At 42.8% G+C, this 24,678-nt stretch overlaps 1 protein-coding gene across 1 annotated transcript; it reads right to left on the reverse strand.

Moving 5' to 3' along the window:
* Positions 1-5,059: 5,059 nt before the first annotated feature.
* MYL1 (myosin light chain 1) lies at positions 5,060-23,819 on the reverse strand. Its single transcript, XM_072874331.1, has 6 exons — positions 23,694-23,819; positions 11,742-11,769; positions 8,351-8,494; positions 6,563-6,736; positions 5,624-5,701; positions 5,060-5,088 (listed from the first exon to the last, which is right to left on the reverse strand). The coding sequence occupies exons 1-6, from the start codon at positions 23,817-23,819 to the stop codon at positions 5,060-5,062; spliced, it is 579 nt and encodes a 192-aa protein (XP_072730432.1).
* Positions 23,820-24,678: the final 859 nt, after the last annotated feature.

A 24,678-nucleotide genomic window follows, 5' to 3' on the forward strand; every position in this document is an offset into this window, starting at 1 on the left:
GCTAGCAGATCTGTGTGAAGGACCCAGGTGATGTTATATAGCGGTGTCAGGCACCTCAGTAATAGGAAATAATCACATATATTGCTGTTGTGTAAAAGTGTTGGAGATGTCTCCAAATAGATGGCAAGTCTTCAGAGCCTTGGGCTGATGCTATGAGGTGGCAGTGAGTATATACACTGGCTCCTGTGATGTTAGGGTCAATTAGCGCACTTTACATTCCTTCTTGCTCTAGGGAAGAGTGACAAAGCTGCTGTTGTGCTTCCTTGGTTTCTTAGTCTGTAGGTGGGAGGGAGAAAAGACAAGTGTCTAGCAGCTCCTGGGAGTGTGAAAAGAAAGCTACATAGAGAGGGTTGTGAGGAGGCATGTCTGAACAACTTTTGACCAAATGAGCTTGGGGCAGTGGGTGGAGCATGCTATGTACAACACTCAGGTGCTGTAAGACCAGTAAATAACTCCTGACACATCAGGCATGCCTGACTGCTGTGCTTTGTTGCCCTGGATAAATGCCCCTGTCTGTCCATCTGGTGTCTATTTCCGCACAGAACTGCACCAACCACTGGCTGGAGACGATTCTTCTAAAATAAATTAAAATCTAGTCCAAGACTAGGGAGAACACTGATGGAGTGCAGAAACAGTTGTTCCTTTTAAGAGCCCAGTGTCCGTGTTTTTGACACTCCACTCCTGCATGTAAGAGGAAAGCACCTGCAGCGTGAGTGGGGCAATGGGGACAGGAGGCTGTGCCTGATGGTCTCTTTGGCGGGTGTTGGTACTGTGGACGGCTGCGCAAGCCCATTTGGGTCTGGGATATCTCCAAAGCAAAGCACCATAAGTAGTACAAAACAGCTTCTGCCTTTTCCTAGCCAAGGATCCGGACCCTTGAGCGGTGCCAGACAGAGGGGTGCTGCTCCTCTTGGAGTTTCCTGCTGTCTGAAATCCATCCTGCTCAGTGCATACAAATCCCCTTCTTGGAGGGGCTTCTCAGGTACCCCTGGCCTGGCAGAAACAGCTGTGGAGATGTCTTTGCTCATATGTGTGGTGGTAGCCTGCTCTCAATGAATACAGCCTGTGTCAAGAGCAGAATTACATTCTTGGGCTTGGTGACCACCTCTCCTCAATCGTTCTGACTTTTCCACCTTGTTTTTGTAGGGTGCCTGCTCCCCAGTGCTGGTAGCTGTCTCTAGTGCTGCATACCAAGGACCAGTGTTTTGCAGCTTGACCTTTCTCTGGGGATTTAGCCCTGCTCCCGAGGAGTTAAACTGTCAATAGCATTGAGTAATGGAAAGTATGTTCATTAACAATGTTCTATTTAAAATACAAAGCAAATGTACTGATGGCAAGAGGTGTCGGATGACAGGGACTGAGAATTACTTTTTCCATTCTGAGCCTGAGCAGATGCAGGGCGGCCTTCCCCAGCTGCCAGGCTCTTCAGTCCGTCTCTGCGGGTAAAGGAGGAGCTCAGTCATGGTGCATCATGTGCTGTACAGGAGTGCAGTGGTACTTCTTGTGCAGAGTATTTCTTTCCTTAGGTGAACAAAAAATATAAGAGGAAGCAGCATTCCCCAGGAGCAGAGCTCTGAGTGATGCTTGTGTTACTAGTATGGAAGCAGTAGGTTGAAACAAGTTCAACCTTTAAATGGTTTTGAGGCAAAGTAGGAGATTTCCCTGCTCTCCTACAGATGAGGCACCAGACCTGTTTAGGCATTTCCAGACTGCGCTTTCGGGTTGGGTATCTTTTGGATGGGATATATAGATGAAATTAAAGCTGACTGTAAGAGAGGGTTTGGTGTGTTTCTTAATTAAAAAAACTATGTCAATACATTTCCAAAACATTTGGTTTCTACATTTTCAAAATAAATAACAAAAAAAAAATTGGTTTGTTGAAGCTGTCACTATCTGAAAGAGGCTAGTATAGAAGGAGTTTTCCATACTTTATAAATGACTGAATTATTTAAGATCACCCCAAAATGTTTTTGTCTTATAAGAACATGAACACTTTTTCAGATATTTGTCTGTGTCTAAATTTGGGGTGGGGATTTTTTAAAATTACTAACACATTTGGATAGCATAAAAATCCAGTCCCCGTGCAGCTCTATGAAATACTTTGAGGCTCAGTCTCAGTTTAATGGGAAAGGAGTTTTCATCTGTTTTGTCTGTAAAAATTATTTCTGCTTTAATTTTTGAGGAGTGAGAGTAGTGTGGGTAATTTTACCTTGATTCCTTGCAATTAGAGTTCAGAGAAATACTGTCAGGCTGGTTATGTCTCATAATCTGGCATTTTGTATTAAACAAAAATATGAATGTGAGTTTTAAAAAATGGGTGGCTAAAAAATTTGTCTACTTCTGCACTGATGAGAAGTCATCCTGTTTTGTTAGTTGTCTGGGCTTGGGCCCCAGATATTCTAGAAATTAATAAAACTTGCAATTTCAGAAAGGAAAATATGATGGAAACTTCAGCCTTTCCTTTAGAGCTGCGTCCAACCTTGGACTAGGCTGGTTCTGTGACTACATGTCAATGCAGTGTGACAGGGCAGTGTAAAAAGGACGGTGACAGCATATATGGTGAAATGTTGTTTTGTTTTTTGTTTGTTTGCTTTCCCAGCAACTGAGATCCGCAGTTTCTTGGAAAGAGGAACCTCATGGAGCATGTGTGTATAGGCAGTATGTTGAGAAACAGTAGGGTGTCTAGCAGTCCCTTGAGAAACGCCTCCCAGCCTGAGTCCCTCTAAATAACTTGCTTTAATGTATCTCACACTTTTTTTTGTTGCCTTTTTAGGATGAGGTTAAATAACAACTTCCTTTTTTTTTTTTTTTTTTTCCTTCTTTCTATCAAGGGTTTTTCCCATTGAGCATGTAGCAACCGCCTGTAAACTACGTGCTGGCATAAGTCTCTGGGCAGGGTATAATTCAGAGATTCATTTGGCCCTGTCTACCAGCATAGTGAGGGTTTAAATGGGAGATTTTTTTGGGAAGCCTCAGAAAAGAGGCAGCTGCTGTTTCAACGGCTGCAGTTTATTCTGGTGCCAGCCGCCCCCGCTGTGCCCTGCTGCACCTGTTGGCACTTGAATTATGGTCATTTCATGCATAGTAACTTAATAAGGTGAAGTCGGATTTTAATAGAACAAGCTGACACTCAGATGGGGATTAAGGCAGTTTCCTGAACGCTTAAGGAAAAGAGAGAGAGGAGCTACATTTAAGGGCAGGGATGTGCAGGTAACAATACTTCCCTGAACGATGGCTATTCCCACTGTCACTGCAGAAGTGGGATGACTCTTGCCATGGCCCAGGGAATGACGGCCCCAGGGCCAGTTCCCGGATACAGAGCCTTTTGGGGTGGTTGATATTTCTGATTGCTTTTTCTAGTTGTCCATAAGGCTATAAATACAGACAGTAGCTAGGATCCCTTCCTAATAGTGTTGTGGACCTGTTTTTGCAGTGTTACAGAAGAGGTTTTGCTGGGAAGAGTGGCTCTGCACAGCCCCCCGCAGCAGGGCCACCCTGGCTGGTTTTGGGTCTTGCCTGGTGTGCCAGGGCAGGTGCCACCCTAGGAGCTGTTCTGACACCAGCTGCCAGGTCTCCTTCTCCCAAAAATGTTTAAGTGCTGATGTAGGTAGTAGTTCCCTAATTACTCCTTTTCCCTCTCGCCAAAGAAAACACTTTTCATTCAGATTAAGTAGAGTGACCTCCTGGAGATGCCTTTTTTTTTTTTTTTTTCATAAAACTTTATTTTGTGAAATACAATATACAGAGAAAATAACTTAAGTGCTGAGTGCTGCTCTGAGTGGGTTTGAACAGCTTTAGAGGAAAAAAAAGACTTAATAGCCACGAAGTGACCACAGGGATTTATTGATGCTTTATTTTTCCAAGAGATTACATTGTTTCAATGCAAACAACATGGAAAGAGATGCTTGGGATGGATGGATCCTGGATAGTAGCAGTTTATTCCATCTAGCTTGCCTTGGTGAAAGTTCAGTTTTTTAAATGAAAGTGTAGTGACCCAGAGGTGATACCTATGGATGCACTGGTAAAAAGTGGTGGGGTTGGAGGCACATCATCCAGCTCTATGCAGTTTCCATGTTGATGGTGACAGACTGAGCAAGAATTTCAGGCAAATCTCGAGTGCCATCTGGTCTTTCTGAATTTGACTTGTTCTGGGAAGGAATGAGAGAGTTGGACTCTAAGTCAATGTTGGCTGAGGAAACACTTGGAAAATGACAAACTGAGCCCTTGATTTCTATTTTGAGGTGTTTGTTTTATACAGGAGTTGGGAATGTGTCTTTCCTGGGCTAGAATAACTAACAGTTCAAATAAGCCCACAGACCCGCAATATTTGATGTTTGCATTTTAAAGACAGCTGCTGGGTTTTTCTTTGGACAAAATAGCAGCAGATCAAGGTTGTGGGTGTTTTGTTGTTTTTTTTCCCTACTTGTAGAACTGCTAAATGATTGGGTACTTTTGAAGCCCTCTTTTGACTATTGATCATGACTGTTAGAGTACTCTTTTTTTCAGATGATTATTTTGGTTGAAGAGCTGTTCTCAGTTCACACAAGTATTCAGGCTACTCTGTCTTTACAGAAATCTACAAATTATCAGAAGGCATTGCTTTTATTTCCTTTTTTTAAAAAAAAAAAAAACACCCACAAAATTAGGGTTTAAGCTATGCAAACTGACAGCCTGAGACACTTATCCTATAAGCACGTTGAAATTTTGTATGACAACAGAGATCTAGGGTGATATTTAAGCCTGAGTGTTTCCATGCTCATGAATAAACTGAGCATTTCTTTTCACAGTTTGGGTATGTGTGAAAAATCCACTAAACAGTTTCCAACTAGTTATAGAGCTGTGAATAAGATCCAGGAATCTGCATTCCTGTTTTCTTTGCTCTTGGACAACAGTCTCATTTTGTGTATTTGTATCATTGGGGAGATGGTGTCGCGTTGGTTTCATAACCTATGTCTGGCCATGGGCATGTAGAAGCCTTTAAGCATAGCAAACAGACAAGGTTAAGTGTGCAAATGAGAAGAACATATGAACATACCGTTTGGTATCTGGGGAAGTCCACTTAGACAGACAAGATGTGCTTTACAAATGCTGTGGAAAAATACCGATATGCTAGTTAGAAGGAGCAGTAAATATTACTTTGGGAAATACCTTTAAAAAGAACAGCTATTCATGAGCTGATGGCATTAAAAATACACGTTCCTGATCAGATTTGACCCAATGTTGTGATAGAAAGTTCTAAGTGTTTAATGTTGTACAAACCAAATTCTCTTCCTGCTTAAGTGTGGTAAGACTAAATATATGACGAACAGAGCACTTTGTCTAAGCATTAGCTATAGGATTGGTTCCAATCACTGTCCCTGCTCTACAGAAAGTCAGAGAGTCTAGAGATCTGGCATCGACTGAAGTAGCTTTCTCTGCTGTGGCTGAATCTAGTCTTTTGAGTAGTGTTACTGCAGGCTAAGCATACTGCAACTGCCGTTTTCATGCATACGCCTTTCAACCTAACTCAGCTGTAGCTTTGTCTAACTGATTTGCCTGAGAAGCTAAAAGCCAACCGCAATGAAACTCTGCAAGGGAGAGAGAAGAAATGTAGGATGAGAGGGTGTTGAACCCTTGCACCTACCCTCGTAGTTGATGCAGCCATTGGAGTCTTCCTGACCTTTCATGAGTTCTTCTACTTCCTCTTCTGTCATCTTCTCACCTGGAAAGTGGAGAGAGCTCGGTTAATTCTTCCACAGACACGTAACTGAGACTGAACCCTACAAGCTTTTCCAAAGGCTTTCCTTATTTTCCAAGTTAGTAACAAAAAGACCTATAACTGAACTGAGCTTTACTTTTAACTTTCTTTAGAAGTTTTGCACGTGCGTATAGACACAGGGATTCTAGTTATTCCTACAGAGTGAAGAAACTATGCAGCAAATCCTCTATCTTTGTCCCTGTGCTTTACGTCACTGAGGTGTACAGCATTTTCTGTACAACTTCTTTACAACTTCCTCAAGAGATGCAGCAGACAGGGAGGTGCTGATCTCTTCTGTCTGGTGACCAGTGATACGACACAAGGAAATGGTATGAGGCTGTGTCAGGGGAAGTTCAGACTGGACATTAGGAAAAGGCTCTTCACTGAGAGGGTGGTTGGTCACTGGAACAGGCTCCCCAGGGAAGTGGTCGCAGCACCAACCCTGTCAGAGTCCAAGGAGCATCTGGACGATATTCTTAGTCATGTGGTTTAGTTTTAGGTAGTCCTGTGAGGAGCAGGGAGTTGGACTCTATCCTTATGGGTCCCTTCCAACTCAGAGATATTCCATGATTCTCTCTCTTCCTCAAATAACAGGCACTCTTAATACCTAGTCCAAATTTAGAAGTAATAAACCAAACCTTTTCCTTTGGGCTTTTTACTGTGTCGTGTGTCTGCTTTCCTTGTGGATTCCCTGTTAGGAAACCCAGAGTCTTGTCTGGCTTTGTAGCTTCCTGCCTTTCCAGACTTAGAATATCTTTCCCCTCTCGCTCATGCCTTCAAACAGCGGGAACTTTTAAAGTGCTCACAGAGAGGATAATCCCTCACCCAGAGTAGCCAGTACATGACGGAGTTCAGCCCCCATGACTGTGCCGTTGCCTTCCTTGTCAAAGACACGCAGACCTTCAACAAAGTCTTCATAGGTACCCTGTTCCTTGTTGTTAGCAGCTGCTTGCAACATGGGCAGGAACTCTTCAAAAGTAATTTTCTTGGCATTCAACTCTGGAAAGAAAGCACCAGTTGCTACATGCTAGACACTTCTGTGTGTTCTTTTGGGATATTCACCCTCAAATGTGGGAGAGCCTCCCACCTCATTCACACACCTCTTTCTATCTTTTACTCTAGTCTTTGTCTCAGGGTTTGGCAGTTCCTTTGCAGAATCTGGATTCTCTCTTATCGTGGGAGTTAATTTTCACATCCTTGCTCCACCCCTCTTCTCACATAATTTTATATGCTTATGTGCATGTTGTATGTTTCTTTCAGAAATGAAACTTGCTGTATGAGTTGATCTTTGAAAGGATTTTGGGAGTGGGGGAACTACAGAATACAGTAAAACAGAAATCTTGAGCCCCAAGCAGTGGGAAAAGGTAACCAGAGCGGGATGTTGCAACTTAAACAAGGCCCTGAGGTTGCTGACATCATGTTACTGACCTCTTCAGGGTCTCTTTGATGTGGTAAGAGAGACTATTAGCAAAAGAATAAACTAATTAAAACTAGGAATATCCAGTGGGGGTGGTGTCCAAATTTACTATTTAACGTGTTCAGTGTGGAGATTTAAGGACTCACAAGGTTAGTGCATCTAACCCCTTTGGTCTCATGAGCTGGAAGTTGTAGTCCTCAGTGAGGACTTCCCCAAATGGTTTTTGTTGGAGCAAGGCTGCCAAATAAAAGGATCCCCCCCACCCCCAGTCTTTGCAAAGAGCAGCCTTCATCTGGACAGCGATGAAATATAATAGATGGAAACATGGGAGGGACTTTTGAATATACAGTTGTTTACAGAAGCTATTTTACTACCCAGCTGTATAAAAATCACTGTCAGTTATTGCTGTAGTCACTTAAAGTACTGTCATGGTCTCACTTCTGTGTTAGTCCTCTGCTCAGTGCTTCCTACTGGTGCTAATGCTTAACTCGGGCCTTCTGAATTGTTCCTCAGAGCCACCTTTACCAGGCCTGAGGGTTTGAATATAATTCAGCCCATCTTAATATGGTTCTGCATGACTGAAATCAGGGATCTCCTGCAGCTAGGTCCTTGGTAGAAGGAGGTGACTGCAGTTTCTACCATTTCTTTTATCTCTAAGAGGGGAGAAAAGGAAATAGAATATGGGCACTATAATAAATGGCCAACATATGCCTCAGCATGCTCAACTTCGTAGGAGCTTTGAGCAGACCACCCCAGTCAGCAGAACTGTACAGGTGGGTTTCCAGTCCCAGGGCATGTCTTGTCTTATGCAGAAGATCCTGTGCTGGAAGGACCTGAAGAGCTGAGTATCAGCTGTTGGAAATGGACTTACAGCTCCTCAGTGAGGGCTGGGGCACAGATGGACTGTGAGCAGCAATGAGTGTGTGTTACACCTACACCAAGTTAACACCAGAATGATCCCTACAGAGACTTCTCCATAGCTTAAGGAGAAGATTTTCCTCTCTGAGCACTGTATTCCCTATCATCCTCCTCTTCAAAAGGAACTGGAGAAATTCTATGTATTGTTGCTGCACAGCCCACCCCTTGCTCCCCTATCAGAGCAAAAGCTCCTCTCCCTCCTGCTGTGACTATTGATATTGCCTAATTACAGTTCCCCAGCCTGAAGAAAGGCCCATGAGAGACTGTAGGGTACTTACCCTCTTTGCTGGGGTTGCCCAGGATCTTGTTGATCTCAGCATTTGTAGGGTTCTGCCCCAGCGCCCGGATGATGTCGCCAACCTGGCTCAGGGTGATCTTGGCATCACCAGTCCTGTCAAAGAGGAGGAAGGCCTCCTTGAAGTCTGCAAGGGAAGAGAAACAGTTAAATTGAGCCAGGCAGCTCCCTATTGACAAGTTCTATCGACAAAGATGTGAGCCTGTTGTCTCCTGGCATTGTTCCATCAACTCTGGGGGAGTTAGCCAGGGGAACCTTTGGCCCATGATCCCAAGAAAAACTCCTCCCCTCTGACATTTTGGTTTCACTATTTTTAATCTTTTATATCTATCTTTCATAGCTTTCCTGGCTTTAATAGCCATCAATAGCTTTGCGATTGACCCCGTAGTTATTTCAAGCACGGGGAAAGATAAGCTTTCTACAAACATTGCCATTCAAGAACAAGTTTCTTTACATGACATAGCAGCAGAAGGTAAAAATGTAATTATCCACTCCACCTTATCTCACCAGAGGACTAGGACTCTTCTGTCAAGGTACCTAGCAGTGCAAAATATCTGCCTGCTTCAATGGGTCCTGCCTGCAATCCCAGCATCTCAACTACACAGTGCTAATGGGAAACTTGAAGGTGGATTTCAAATGCTTCTACTTTTGTTTTCCCTTGAAGTTCCCTTACAATGACATTTCTACTCCTGTTTGTTCCCTCCTTTGTCTGCCCTTTGCAATCTGTCCCTGCTTCTTACAGATCCACGAATATCCGGCTTTTCCAGTGGTAATACTTGGGTGGAGCTTTATTCCAGTGCATGTCCAGTGTGTACACTTTGAGACTTTGCTTCTTTCAGTGCTGCCAAGTGATCAACATTCACTTATTTCCCCTTTGCTGCTGACCAAGGACTTGGGGTACAGATGTTTCTCCTACAAAAATCAGCACAGATGGTTGCCTTCATTGCATTGTCAGTCTTCATCTTCTGTTGCAAATTTCCATGTTAATCATCTTCCTATATTTTTCAGGCTTTTTAGAGTATTTGTTGCAATGAAGAAAAAAAAAGTGGTGGTTTTTTTTTTAAAAAAAAAGGGGGGAGGAAGTCAAGGGTCTAGTTAAAAAGCTATCTTCAAACCTCGTATGTCAAGAGCATCTTGGACTGTGCTGTTGATCTTTTCTGCACTGCAGTGTCTGACGATGCTGTGTTTTAGCTCCAAGTAAACCAGGTGAAACATCTTTCCCTTGGCCATGATGTGCTTCCAGCAGCTAGACAGGCTTTGCGTTTCACAGCGTGTGTAGGTGGAGTGCTCTTTGTGCCTTGAGGCAGATTTAGGAGTAATATACCACATTTCAAATCATGTCTTCATTCATCTTGTGCTGGGGACGTGTGATGCAGAGGTATTTAGGTTCTTCCTTTAGCCATCCATATACCGCCTTAGTGGAGGAGTTGCTGGCACCCAGTAAAACTGCTGATACAGGATGTCAGCCTGCTAGGCTGTAATCTAATACATCTGAAACTAATCCTCTTACTGTCTGATGTGAGAGACCTATAACCCTTTACCGCTAACCCTCTCCCCTTACAGCTTTTATTGCAGGGTATGAAATCAAGGCCTTCTGGACCTGTGTAGAGCTTCCCCTCACAATATACCAACTTGATATCGGCTCCTGCTGTAGCAGCTGAGGTCGATGGAGCTGTAGTGATTTATACCATATGATCTGATCTTTCATCTGGTGCATTAATGACATTTAGCCAGAGCGAGGTATAAAACAATGCCAGTTTGCTATTAGCAAAGCCATCAGGAGAGTTCTCTGTTTCGTAAATTCCAGGAAGTTTGATGTTCACTGGGTTCTGAACACTGCTCCCCGGCTCAGAGAAAAGGCCCAGTTTTATTTTTGTCTCTCAGGCACACATTTCACTGCAATATATCTTTGCTGTGGGGTTTTTCTTTTTAGTTTTTTTATAGGTATAGCTAGTCCTAGTTTACACCTCTGCTGGAATAAACATGTCTAAAATCCCTCTCTGAGGAGGGTACTACCCAGCTGCTGGTGCATCAGCCTGTGTAGATGGAAATAGTTACTGAGGGTGGGAGATCTCTGTTCCTGGGAAATTCTCCCTCTCTCAAGTAGCTTTTAATTGCTCTGCTGCTTGGTTCAGTCATAGCAGCATTACAGCAGCTGGATGATCTGAAATACGTAAGGAAGCTGAGAGAAATATTTTCCTTTGTTACACATGCCAGCAGCTTTGAATTGATGGCATTTTTCCATAAACCCTCCCAACCTTTTTGTAAAAGTTTTAGAATTAAAAAGTGAGGAACAGTCCTTATTGTTGTCTTTGTGACCAGTAGTGTTTGGACTGCAGGAAGAGAAATGTTTCCAGTCTCACTTACTGCACTATACCTCTCCCTATTGCTTTGATGGTGTAACCCAGAGCAGGCTGGTGTTCAGGAAGTTTAGGGCTCTCTCTTAAGACCTGCTTCTAGCTATTCCTCTCCCTCTGGATTTCTAGTAAATCCTCATATCTTCCATTCTAAATACTTTGTTCACAGTAAGAAGTCTACTATATTTGCTACTGAATTTTTGACATTATTTTAAACCTATGTTGTTTAATATAACCCAAATGCATATCTTAGGATATTTAAAACACTCCAGCTTAGATTTCCAGAGCTTCAATGTGGATTTTTGTTCATGTCAGAATTTTTAATCAGATCTTTCTAGCAGATTGAAAAAAAAAATTGGAACTTGCTGGTGGCTTGTGAAGCAGAGGATACAGCAAGATGCTCAAGAATTGCAGCATATCCAGACTATTGTGTTTATATGCAACAGTTTACACAAGTCACTTATTTGCTAACTATTTCCATGCTTCATGAATGTATTTACAGTAAAACAGCCCTTCTTCCTTCCCTTCCACAACACCTCCTGGCAAAAGTGACGTGTAGGCCTCTTGCATCTTCTGTTCATGTAAAATTGCAATGTCACTGCAGCTAAGTTAAATTTTCAGCTCACTCCTTCCTTCTGTTGTCCTTCATCTACCTACTTCCCCCATGACTTTGAAATGCAAGACTCGTTTTCAGCATCCCTGTGAACGGCCAGTACCGGAGCGCAACTGAAAAACATTCAGTAGGTAGAGCTGGTAACACCAGCCTATTTCCTCTTCATACCATGGCATAAACTTCTCTGCTTGGGCAGCACATAAGCTCCCAGATAAATTACACGTAAATCTATGGTCAGAGTCTTGTTCAGTGTAAGTCAGCACTGCTCCTCTGAAGTCAAGAATGTGGTGATTTATACCAGCTGAAGTCCTAGCTCATCTTTTTGTAAAGGTTAAACTTCTGAGACTGTAGCTCATCTCTGAACCCACATACATGTAAAACACATTGGCGCTCTCGTAACTTACCATCCTGTTGTTCCCGGGAGAACTCGATCTGTTGGAAGGAAATCAATCACAAAAAATAGCTTAGGAAGGAGGGGCTGGGGGAGAACCTGTTTGTTTTCTAAAGCATCCAGCTCAATCCATGAGTCATCTTCCAAAACAGCAAAAATGTGGCCTGTCAGATGTGCAGAAGTAATGCAGATAGCAAAAGAGCTGTTAAGACTAGTGAATATTTAGCATTTGGTAGCCATTATGTTCCCCCTCCTGTCCCCTGTTAAAGTTTAACTTTTATTTCACTTACCATTAATTTGGTCAGGAGTGAAGGACTGCAGTTGGGAAGAAAAAGAGAGAGAGAAAAAAAGAGAACTAGTACTGCTGAAAATGCACTGAGAGAAAGCAAATAGCACAAAGTAGCTGAGTGCTCTCACATCTGTCGTGCCTAATGTAATTGGGCCATAGCAACCTACACTAGCAACTTCCCTTGTAAAAATACATCACCAGGTCTATTCTTAAAGATTCCGTTAAAATCTGCATCCCAGGGAAAGCCAGGGTTGTGGCTAGAAGCAACAAAAATCTAAAGTCTCTTAACTAACAAAAGTCATTAATGTACCATCAGGTCACTTACTGTTTTAGTATAGACCCCTTTTATTAAGACCATTTGAAGTAATATTGCTTAACAAGTAGCTTTTTTTACATTAACATAGGAATTAAACCAATGCCTTAAAGTTTGTTTCAAATTAGTTGTTGACGGTACATTGTTTCATGAAGTACTAAACTATGAAATTTTCTTATATAAAAATATTACTATTTTCCTTTGCCACTTATAGCAGATTGCATCTGATTTAAAAAAAATAAAATATGCTTAGCAGACAGCACTAGCAAATTGTAACCCTTCTGTCTGAAGCTACAGGAGCAGCAGGTCTACCATTGCCTGGTGCAGAACTTGAGGCTAACTGGAAAACCTTGCATAGTCCTTTAGGTTTAAGGAGGAAAGCCAAGCAAATCTAAACTGTCTTCTGGACTGTCCTTCCCCCCGCTAGAACTAACTTGAGCGAGAAGCCCGATTTACTTATGTAAAATACACTGGCTCGCTGCTAACCATTAGCTTTCCAGTGGACCCACCATGGTTGAGAGTTGGAAAAGCAGAGCAGCAGACGGGCAGAAGGGATTAGCTGAGAGGTCTCGAGAGTGGTCCTGCTTTCCTGGCCTTTCTTCCCCTTATTTATCCGGCGGTGCTGACGGCATTGCCTGGATTAGGTGTCAGAAGGAAGCGATCCCTCCCCTTGGCGAGTTCTTTAGCTTTCTTAGGGCAAAGTGACAGGAGGCTCCATGTCTTGATCGACATCTTATGATGGCTATTTTTAGGAGGCTGGAGAGGGGCAGGGAGTGGCAAGCAGTAAGTTTGATTCATGTCAGCACTTTCTGGGTCCGTACTGTCAAGAGGAGATATTCCTTGTCCAGACCTACCAAGACTTCCTTATAGGGAAGGATTCTATTTCTCCAATAAGCTATAAAGTCAGTGAGCAAGGAGCGTTGAGGGTGAGAGGTGCCACGTGTTTGCCCAGCTGGCTGGTTTTACACATGGCTTGCAGGTTGTGTGTTAGATGCAGCTGGATGGTGCTCGTATCTTCGCTGGGCTTTGCTCAACCCCTTATACGGATAATACAGAGCTCGATGTTAGATGAGTGGTGCTGCTGCTTGTCTGCTCAGCGTGATCCAGTTGTTGGCACGGAGCAGAAGATTAACCTGTTGACAGAGGTGGTGTCTGACTGTGAAGCATTTCCTCTGCACTGGTCATGTTTTCCAAATTTTGAACGTTTTTAAGGGAAAAATTATCTGTGTGTTTTGGACCCAACTGTATTGCTAGGTTAGTGGCTGATGTGTAGATGTACCTACCCTGCAGGGCAGTGGGAAATTTGTATTCACAGTAGCCTGTGACTCTCTTCTAGTGTCCTAGAGGACACTTCCTCTAAGGCTGGGGTTAGGCAGTGCACCAGCATGCCAGCTTCAGAGCTCACTGGTGTGGTGAGAGGACGTGCTGCTAAGGTTTTTGTGATGTGGGGGCAAGGGAGAAGCTGTGATAGAAGCTAAGACCCCCAAAAGGCTTTGTGAACTGGAAGGATGACTGTTCATGGTGGGGAAAGGGGTACTTGCTTTTTGGGTTGCAGTGTGGAGGGGTCATGGTGGGACTACAAGTGGGGAGTTTCTAGGTAGGTTGCAGGAGGTAGAGGCTACAGCTTCTTCAGTAGCAAAGGTCTAGTCCCACCATGTAGCATCCTCCAAGCCCAGGTCAAATCTGTGAATCAATGCTGTGAGACATTGTAAAAGGATTAGAAAAATTTGCTCCAAACTTCTTCCTTTCCCTGTCACCTCAACTGGATCAAGAGTGTCATGGAGCCAGGGTGGGAATGCTTGTGTGAAAACAACAGACTTCCTGTTGCAAACTCAAGTCCTTTCTCTAATTTCTGTTGATTTCCTTTGTTGAGCATTCACTGCTCCTGCGAAATGTGATTAGTGAGGGAAATTTTCTCCTGTAGCTTGCTTAGTTACCCTGAAGGTAAGCATAACCTTTGTGAATGTCTCTCTTCAGTATATTGAGGGCTCTGAAAGAAAGGATCAAATGCAAGCAGACTTAACTTTACTGCGTGGTTTTTGTTTGTTTTGTTTTGTTTTTTTTAAACTGAACAATCAAAATAGGTCAAAATATTTGGTTGGATTTAAGACATTAACCTCCTACCTCCTATTTTAAAAGCTAAAGATACAACTGCAAAGAATTTTCTAAGCTTGCCATTTTAGCTGGAAAACATTTTGTCCAAACAGATTATTCGCATTTTTGGAGAAATATCTGGAAAATATACTGAGTATGAAAAATGCTCCATTGCCAATCCCTCACTCTTGTTTTTTCTGCTATTTGTAATCTATTAGCCTGTGGGAACAGGGATGTATTCAGGACAAAGTGTAGCCATGATCAGGTGTGGTCGCATAGAAAAGGCGGTTCATGCTTTTGTCTGAATTAGCTAACATAGGTTTAGCACAGTGCAGACCTTCTGATTAATACTGGCTGGGGCTGGAACTTGGGCAGTGAGAAAGCTAATATAGATCTTGGCCATCAGTCCCAACGCATTAGTAGAGGAGCTTTCTAAAGACTTTGGCAGAGCTGAAATGTTGCCTGGGTCAAACCAGTGTGTTGCCTTTTGTGGAATTTTCCTTCTGCCCTCAGCCTCTTGCTCTCCAGTGCTGGCAACTGGGAAATGTTCCCCTGAAAACAGGATTAAAAAAAAAAAAAAAGTAACGGAAAACTTTCATTAATTTTCTTGAGCATTTGTTCTTACTTCCAGATAAGCTTTATGGTTGGCTACAACAAAACTCACCCCAAAAGACTTTAGATGCCAAGCAGAAAATAATTAGGGCACGTTTGTCTTGGGCATAGAAAACTGATACCTGGATTAGCAGTCTGGCTTGAATGGGCTATCAAGTATGTATAAATTGAGAGGGGTCTACATATAAACTGATTGATCTTTTGACCATGTGAGACTTTGGTCAGATTTTAGATGAGGAAATACTAGTGCACCACATCAGCCCTTCATTTTATTACTGGTTCTTGAATAAAAGCACACTAGACAAGAGTTTTGCTGTGGAGAAATATTCTAGCATGGGCATGTTGCATTCACTTGAATTACGAATCACCCTACTTTAAGCCAACAGGGTCTGTTGGGGGCTTAAAATGCTACTTGCTTTGAGTAAGGGCACCTACTAATGGCCTCAGTATAGAAAGTATTTAAAACACTCCTGAAAAGAAATGAAAGGTAAGATTTCTGATTCTGTAAGGAGCTTTCATAAACTTCAAAAGGTAGAAAAAAGTATTTTGCAGTGATCTGATCTTTGTTCTGATCCTGGCAGTGTTCTCTGCATTGTCAGAGGACATGATGAGTCTCAGGGCCTTAAGCAAGATGTTGAAATTTCAGGGAGTTTGTTTTAAAAAAAAATAAACGCCCCCCCAGCATTTATTCCAGCAAAAATAATGAAAGGTTGAAGGAACTGCAACACAAAGAAAGACCAGAAGGACCTGGATTTCTCTAACTTGGCTTAGCCCTTATTTATGGACAAAGTTCTTATCCAGAAGGTTATCTGTGCCAAAGAAAAAGGTGGTGTGTTTTGGGATTTTTGTTTGGTTTTTTGTTTTGTTTTTACAATTAAGGCTTTTCCCTGTATGGTTTGTGACCACCTTCTATTCCTCTTGTTGCTAGATAGAGGCATTTTGATTAGGTCCCAGTTAAATAGGGCACGGTGGATAGGATTGTATGCAACTCTGTATCACCAGCTAAGCAGAAGACCCAGTCCACACAAATCTTTACTTCCAAATTCTTACTGAAGTTTCTAACTTGCCAACAAATCACCAGTTCCTGGGCCTTAGGGCCCTGACCTTTGCAGTGTGGTGCTGTGCTCACCTATTTAGGCTGGTGGGCACTGGGACTGAGTACAGCCATGCTGAGTGACAGTTGCTTTGTGCTCGCTGTAAATGTGTAAATGTCTGGACAGGGTGAAAAGCTCTGGGAAAAGATGCTGCTAGGAGTTAAAGCATTCAGCTGCTCCATCTGCTTGTTACCCTTTGGGGGAATTACAGAGAAGGAAATCATCTTGGGATTTTATTAGAGAGTCACCAGATATTTCAAGGTACTGTCTCTGTAGAAGAGACTGAGAACATATCGGATGTCTTGGAAAATCAGAGAGGAGAAAATTGGAGAGTTCCCTAGGATACTCATTGTATATTTAGTCTTCTATTCAGGACTAGAGGGATTTTTTATTATTATTTTTGGGTGAGATAAGCTAGGATTGTGCCTACAGCAGTTCATATGATATCTGCTCACCATTAATGCCTACTCCTTGATTAATACAGCTGCACATATTTTCTAGTAGACATCACTGAGTGCAGGATTACACAGCTCTCAAACCCCTCTGAAAAGCGGGCTGTCATTCTCCCGTCCATCACCCCGGTTCGATAGCTTGTGTGATCGATGCCACAGATTTTAGAGAGGCTACTTCTCATTTAAATAAGAATCAACAGCCTGATGGATTAGGCTGATGTCTTTTATGAGGCAGAGAAACATTAGGAGCAGATGAGCTCTTGAGAGAGTGAGCTCTGTTTCGAGAACAGAGCTGCCTGGAAATACAACTGAAGAAAGAATAAAAATGACCACTGTTAATATAGGAGAGAAAATTGTGTGTGTGAGATACCATGAGATTTGGAAGAATAGCTCAAAATATCTTTGAGTTTAAGGGACTTAACTGCAGATGAATTTGAATTTTTTTTTCCTAAGCATTCTGTGTAACTTTCCAGTTTGTTTACTTTGAAAGCTTATAACTTCACAGTTGCTTTACAGTTGTGCAAAAACTTTTGGATGAGCCTTGCTGATTAATTAATGTGCCCTTCTGAAATATCTGGGAGTGAAATGTGCTCCAGCTGCACTGTTGATCATACCATTTTGAACAGATTTCATTAGCTTCATGGGGGGAAATGCGTTCAGTTGTGCTCATGGAAGTGCTGAGCTCTTCTCCCTGCTATCCAGTGACAGGACACGTGGGAATGGTTCAAAGCTGCGCCAGGGGAGACTTAGGCTGGACATTAGGACATTACCGAGAGGGTGGTCAAGCACTGGAACAGGCTTCCTGGAGAGGTGGTCGATGCCCCAAGCCTCTCAGTGTTTAAGAGGCATTTGGACAATACCCTTAACGATATGCTTTAACTTTTGGTCAGCTCTGAATTGGTCTGGCAGTTGGACTAGATGATCATTGTAGGTCCCTTCCAACTGAAATAGTCTATTCTATTCATTTGTAAAAGTGTCTCTTTTCCAATTGCATTTAGTTTTGGATGGACGTGTATAATCAAGAGGATGCATGAGGAAATGTGAGGCTCTGGAGCCCTGCTCTCGGAGGGATTTGTTGTTTTAACATGCCTCCCAGCGGCTGTGTTAGAGTATTAACATTATTTAAACTATTGCTACTTGACATTTAAGCGCTATGCGGTAAACCAGCCAGTTGAAAGTGCTTTTTGGCAATGGGTATAAGATGTAATAAAGCCTCAGTGAAGTCGGGGCAAATTTCCAGCTTGGTTGTTTCATATCTCCTTACAGACAACTTCTTTCTTTACTTGTCATTGGCTAAATTAGTCACCTTCTTCTTGCCTTATGTAAGAGAAACAAATATCTTGTTACTATCTGTTACAATCTCTCTGTGCTCTAAGGGGGTTTAAAACACTATTTTAGAAATATTTTGGGGTTGTTTTGATTTATTAGTTGATGGGAGAAAGGCTCTGCCATGCAACCACTGTTAACACTTGAAATTACTCTGAGCTCTTGAAATGTTACTCTCTGTATAATTTGCTTTAAATTCCACTGTTTCCTCCAGTTTGTTACTCCCCAGACCCTCCAAAGGCTATAGGTATCTTTTTTTTAAAATGCTGCCAAATCTGTGAATTACTAAGAATGGATCTTGGGAAAAAAAAAAAAACACCACATTATTTTCCAAATAATTTTTCAGGTTAGCAGACATAAGAAAAGTGTCTACTAATATACATGGACAGTCCCTACTTTTGAGGGACTCCTTGTTTAGAAGCACTTTAGGAAGAAAAGGAGGCAAAGTTCTTCTGAAAACTTTGTAAAGAAAATTAAGTGTGGTGGCTTTTCTCTTTGCTTTTCCTTCTGGTTTTCAACAGCATCCCAAAGAGATGTCTTGGTGTGTAGCTGAGTCTGATGTCCAAGTTACCTGTCCTGGGACACCTTTATGCTGTGCCTTGCCCGTGTAGTGATTTAGCAACTGCCAGCAACGTGGGTTTGGCATCAGTGGCGGGGTTCACAGTGGCAAGAGATTTGTCTGGAGCTGTTCTGCTCCAGGGTGGATCCAGAATGTGGCCATATCTCAGTGGTCAAAGTGGTAGCAGGAAGCTGGTCTGGATGGCGTCAGATAGGCACCTTTACATCTCTTAAGGCTAAGTCATATTTGTGCTTGTCCCCTTCCTAATTGAAAGGGCACTTGGGACTGGTGACCTTGTCCAACGCGTATATCGGTCCTAGGGAATCTTTCTGGAGTTGTTGCTGGAGCTGGATCAGGCATAATCTGAAGGCCTGCACCAAAAATTTCAGGCAAAAACTTGCCAGTTCCTAAGAAAGCCCTTAGTGTTATGAGCGAAGCTACTGTTAACATTCCTGTTCTCACTCTACAGCTTCAGATGGAGTTTGTCTGCTGTGTAATCACTCTCTGAGCACTTCAGCTGACATTTGCAGTCCTGCTTGCCCTCCAGCCCAGAAGCTTTCTGTCAGTGCATTTTAGTGAGTTTATCTCTCTCTGGTTATATCCAGTGCAATGTCTGTTCAGAGATGACCTACTTTAGTGAATGTAATAAGAATTAAGGGCACTTGGAGAAACACTTTTTACTGCCTTAAGAGCTCTGTATTTAAAAACAAATGATCACACAGGTTTGCTTCCATGCAGCAGGCTTTGTCATGCATCACACAGTTACACAAGGCCTTAGCAAGTCTTTACTAGTTGATAGCTTTTAATTACTTTTCCCCTAAAGATGTAGGTAGCTTATCTGCAGTTGGGCATGGCATAAGTGGTGTCCTGGGATTTCAGTCTTGAAAACATCCGCATGGGAAGCCTTCTGTACCAAATGAGCATCACTTACACCATGGATACTTGCAAGAACCCAATCTCTGCCTCTGCTGAAGAGAGGATACTCAAGTGGATCCTTGAAGTAAAGGGCCTGGTGTGACAGTGGATCAGGGTGCTACACGTTCAGATCACCATCTGCAGAGCAGGAGCCTATGAAGCACTGCACTCAGCGTCTCCAGCACCCAGATCCCAAAACATCACAGTTAATGCTATGAGCCTGGGCTCAGTCCAAGGACTAGTTGTGTATGCTGGGAAGGGCCCTTAGATTTCCAATAAAAAAACCAACATACTTTTCCTATTGGGATAGGGACCGAGTTAAACCAATTTGGGCAATATGAAGTTTATCCATTTCCCACTGCCTCAGTTGCAAAACCAAGCATGAGACATCCTCATCATTAATGTCTCGTCCCAGTTATTGCAGACATAGACCCGTAGTAGTGCTGTCCATCAGCTCAACATTCCTTCTCACTCAGGCTTGTATGGGAAAAGGAAGTTGACAAAACAGATAAGCTGTCTTATTGGGAGTGTCCTTGGCCACAGTTTTAACTACAGAATTCTTGGGGGCGGTCTCTTAAGAAAATGACCCATATGGTCATTTTGCTTCTAATCATGGTTGGTTCCTGGTGGTTACTCTCAGATGCATCCATGACCCTGTTCTTCTCTTGTCAGTTATGATTTAATCTTTAACCTTTGTACCTATCATTCAAATCCAGGCCATGCTAGTAATAAGGAAAACTGGAAATATAAATGTGGTCTGGAAAGGCTTGTGCAAAGCTTGTGCAAAGCTTTTGCAAAGCACAAGCAACAACTCAAAAAAGAGTTTCATGTTGTTTCCTGAGTAGGGGGGAAAGGGTCTTTAAATTTCCACTTCAAAACAAATTCTTCCTCCCTGCCTTGACTCTCTTCCTGTGGTGGTTCTACTGTAAGCTAAGGTGAGCTGAGAAGGGGCTGACTGTACAGATTTGAGTCTTTAGCAGTTAGGTATTCCTGTTACTTGGTTTTATAGTCAATAGATGGTGCTCAAAAATAGAAAATCCCATACCAGCTGCTATTAGTACTAGCCAATTGCCAAGTATTTGCTTTAATTGGGTTAATTTAAAGTGGGGGAAAAAAATAACAGAAGAAGGTGAAAGGCCTGTCAACTTCTGATGGTTACAGGCAATTTTGGGGTGCAATTTACAGGCATTTGCAGGAACCCAGCTTGAGACCTCTTAAAAAAAAAAAAAGCCTGACTTTCAAAGTGTGCACCCCAAAAGGCTCAGAAAACCAGATTCCCTGAAGATGGGCCAAGCAGGGCATCTGAGAGGACGGGTACCCCTAAAGAATCACTAGCCATGTTTGTAAACCACCTTCTTGTTTGTTTTGGAGAACATTATGATCTCTGATGCCAATTTAATATGAAGTACACTGCCAAATGTGGCTTATTTGGCTGTTGTAAACCCTTATTAGGCAGCTCTACCCTTACTCAGTCCAGCTGTAACAGTTCAAAGGGGTTTGGATGTCTCTTTATAAAATCTAACAAAGCCTTTCTGTGTGTTTTCCTGCTGTGTGACTCCCCAGATCATCGCCAGCACCGCAGCCTGGCATTCCCAGTCACCCCTCATTAGTAGCAAGCTCTGGCATGGCCACTAAGTCCCCTGAGGAGTGGAGGGAGCCCACTTGATGCCCTTGTTAAAAGTGCTGGAGGCTTTGACTCCACGCCTGGTAAATCATCGCAAAGAGCCCCAGGAGAAGATCGTTCACTGAGTCCTGGTCAAAAGCTTAGTTTTAAGTACTCCCTGGCTCCAAAGTTTTGCTGGAAATAGTGCTGTGCCTTTTCCCATGCTGAGACTTTGGTGGCTGAATGGAAGGATTCAGGATTAATTAATGCTAATTAAGGGACCGGACTAAGACTCAGAAAATGTTGATTCCTGACTGCCACATCTCCCAGGCAAATTGCTTATAAGAAGACATTGTTTCCCTTTACTGCCTGAGCTCTCAAAGGGTGAAAAAGGATAACCCAGGGTGGCTGGTTGGGACCTTCGGAGATTGTCCAGTCCCTGCCCCTGCTCCGAGGCAGGATGAAAGGCACCATGGCTGTTCCTGGTGCCTTCTCAAAGAGCCCAGCACTGGAGGTGCCACAGTTTGCCTGGGCAGCCCTTGACCAATGTGGGGTCTCAGGTGAGAGGGGAAGGTCAGGGACAGAGGGGTTGTGTGTCACCCTTGCAGGCAGCGTGGCTTTCTGCATCACCTCGTGGCCATGGCTGTGTGGTTGAGAAGACTCCCTCACTGCCGGGGGGGCTCTGTCCACTCTTGCAGTGCCTCTGAGGCACCCTGCTCCTTGCCTGGTAAGGGCATGACAAAGAGTGGAGGAAATACTTGTGGAAAGATATATGCTAGTGATGAACATTCAGGGCAGGGGGCTGTGCCACCCACCACATTGCAGGGTAGTCCTGTAACCTCTGTCATGCTGCTCATATCTTCACTTATTTACAAATAGGAATAGTAACGCTATTGTGCTGCTGTTAGTGCTAAAAGAATAGTTTTGTCATAGTAGCCCAGGTTCCCCCCCCCGCTTCAAAGAGGAAAATATTTTTTCTGATATTATCTTTCAAAAGAAGGATAATTTAGGCAGACTATCTTCTTTTATCAGTCTGAATATGACAAAACCTGGAGCATTCTCTCTGTGCTACCATTATGTATTTCCTGCAGTAATAGAGAGCTGTCTGGGTAAAGGAGTGAACTGCAGAGATGCCTCAAACTGCAGCCTGCCATTTTTTAGCTGGTAATATACTATTAAGTCTATTTATATAAAGATAGATTAGCTAGGATCACTGGAGTTGAAAATTCTATTTTCTCTTAATGAACCGGACATAGAAAGCTATCAAATCATATTAAATTATTTAGTAGGAAACGTAGCTTGCGTTCCCCTTCATCTCTCGAGATGAGTGAAATGTGAGGTCTAATCTAATTTTCAGGCAGTGTTCTCAAAAACAGTGGGCTTTTTGTGTAGCCTTTACTATGATCAAAGTATTTCAAAATGTCTTTTTTTCTCTTACTCTTGTTTTGCCTTGTCAGTGGGTTCAGCTTCAGTCTTATGAGAAGCTACATACCAATTCAGAAAAATACTGACTACTGATTGTGAAAATTTAAGTAAACTTTAAGAAATTTCACTAAATGGGTCATAATCTTGGGACTATATGTATTGAGACACCAGAAACAGAATTCATCATGAGATGAAAATAAGTAGGTCCTATTAGGAGTCTTTGTACTCCTTTTCTCCATAATAGGCATGATTCCTTATGTAGAATTTAGCAAATTGGTCCTGGCACCAGTCAGCTTGTCAGGTAGGTAGAGAATAACTACTTATAGTCCTACACAGAGAAACTAGTCTGTCTCTTCATCTCTTTAACCACTTAACCTCCCTCTCCTCTTTCTGAAGTAAAGAATTTCCCAACACGGAGGAATTTTCTTTGAAGGGTCAAGGCAACAATCAGTGATGTTGGTTGGCATGCAAAGTCTAAAGACAGTATGAGATCAAATGGAAGTGCAGTCAGAGGGAAACCTCTGAAAGACTCTTCCTCTTTGTTGCTTTCAATATGCAGCAAATTGCAAATTCTGAGCAAATATGTAAAGGTGAGAGGAAATCACTTAAAATGCTTCTATCCATGGCTTTCTAGCTCATGGTCGCTATCAATGCTTGTTGTACAATGCAATGAAAAGAAAATAGATGAAACTGCCAAATCTCTCTCTTTTTTTTTTTAATCTGTTTTGTTTCTGCTTTTAAAGATAAGCCATGCTGATCTCAAAACACATGACCAAAGGGTCATCAGGTGGTTGCAAAAATTTGGAAAGGAATTTGAGGGGAAACTGCAAAATAAGGTGTGGTTTTAGTATAGCGCTATGGGAAAACATTGCATTTCAAGTTTCAGTAACCCTTTCCTGTCCTCATGCATCTACTTTAGGGGTTCTAGGTGGGGTTTTGGTTGGTTTTTTTCTTTTAAATTTAGCTTTACCAAACAGGTCAGTCTGATACTGATTTGGTAAAAAGTTCTGATGGCCACCCTCCAAAATACTTTTGAAATCACCAGGCTTCACTTTTGTGTTAAATCATGCACCATGCCTTACCCCCCTCCGGCTATTAAAACAATCAAAAGCTCAGGCAGGTCAACAAATCTGTCGACCGAAGTTACTCATTCATTTCACTGCAGTCCCCAAACCGGAACCAAACATACGCAACATTTCACTGCAGGTCTTGGCCAGGACTGTGCTAACTTTCCCCTTTGGGAGCGCTTTGGGTCTGCGATCAGCACACGTTCATCCATTTACCTTGATGCTCTTGAGATCGATTGCAGGTTCTTTGGGTTTAGCTGGTGCAGGTGCTGGCGCTGGTGCGGGTGCGGGTGCTGGTGCTGGTGCGGCTGCTGGTTTCTTTACGTCCTTCTTTGGTGCCATTTTGTGTTGCTTAAACTTGAAAGTAAAGGTGCCCCCCAAAAAAAACTTCTAAAAAAATACAACCTTAAAAGTGATTCCTGGGCGAGGAGCAGTGGTCAGAATGAGCTACAGCCTGTGCCCTGGAGGTGGACCCGATGTGCTAAACTCTATAAGGGCATATATATATTTCACTTAGTGCCTCGTACAGTCCTGACACATGCAGCTGGATTGGACAGCTTGCTAATCAAGGGGGATGTCATTCCAGCTCGAGCTATAAATGGAATATAAGAGTTCAGGGCTTCATAAGATCAAGGGACTTCGGTGGCTTTTTTCCCCCCTCTTTAAAAACTGCAGCCACCTCCCCTGTGTTTTTTTAATGCATGCAAAGGAGAGGGAAATATGACAAACCCAGTTTCGGATCTGCTGTTGACATTCGGGCATGGATTGGACAGTCCTTTTTCTCATCAGAATTTCAGTTCTGCTTAAGTAATAAATCTTCTTTCTTTCCTTCCCTCCCCTTTTCCCCCATGCCTGCGTAGCTCTCCAGGAGGATTTGGTTTCAAGCAGGAATTTTGACTTTCATGGCTGGGAAGATCATCAATTTCCAACCTCATTTGCCTCTCTCCCCACAGCCCCTCACTCCTCCTCTGCTGCCTTCTTTTACAAGGAAGTGTTGATCAAGCAAAGGCTCTGGGTGTTTAAAAATAAAGCAGACAAATATGGAAAACACTGCAGTACCTTCAGCCAAGGCATTTCTCCCAGACCCTGAGTGTCTTTCAGCTGTTCTTACTGTTCCTTTCTATCATGTTAAGACTGTGTTTAAAATTGAAAATTGCTTCCTTTAATCTTTTCCTTTAATCTTCTTTTTCCTCTCCTAGGG

This window comes from Ciconia boyciana, chromosome 10 (assembly GCF_034638445.1).
Source record: "Ciconia boyciana chromosome 10, ASM3463844v1, whole genome shotgun sequence".
Lineage (NCBI taxonomy): Eukaryota > Metazoa > Chordata > Aves > Ciconiiformes > Ciconiidae > Ciconia > Ciconia boyciana.

Bases quoted from the DNA above. Each gene is read 5' to 3' on its own strand.
- MYL1 (XM_072874331.1), bottom strand. From the start codon at position 23,819: ATGGCACCAAAGAAGGACGTAAAGAAACCAGCAGCCGCACCAGCACCA. The intron at 11,770-23,693 runs GTAAATGGATGA...TCCTTCCAACAG, and splicing joins TCGATCTCAAGAGCATCAAG to ATCGAGTTCTCCCGGGAACA. The intron at 5,089-5,623 runs GTAGGTGCAAGG...ATTTTTCCACAG, and splicing joins TGGCTGCATCAACTACGAGG to CATTTGTAAAGCACATCTTG.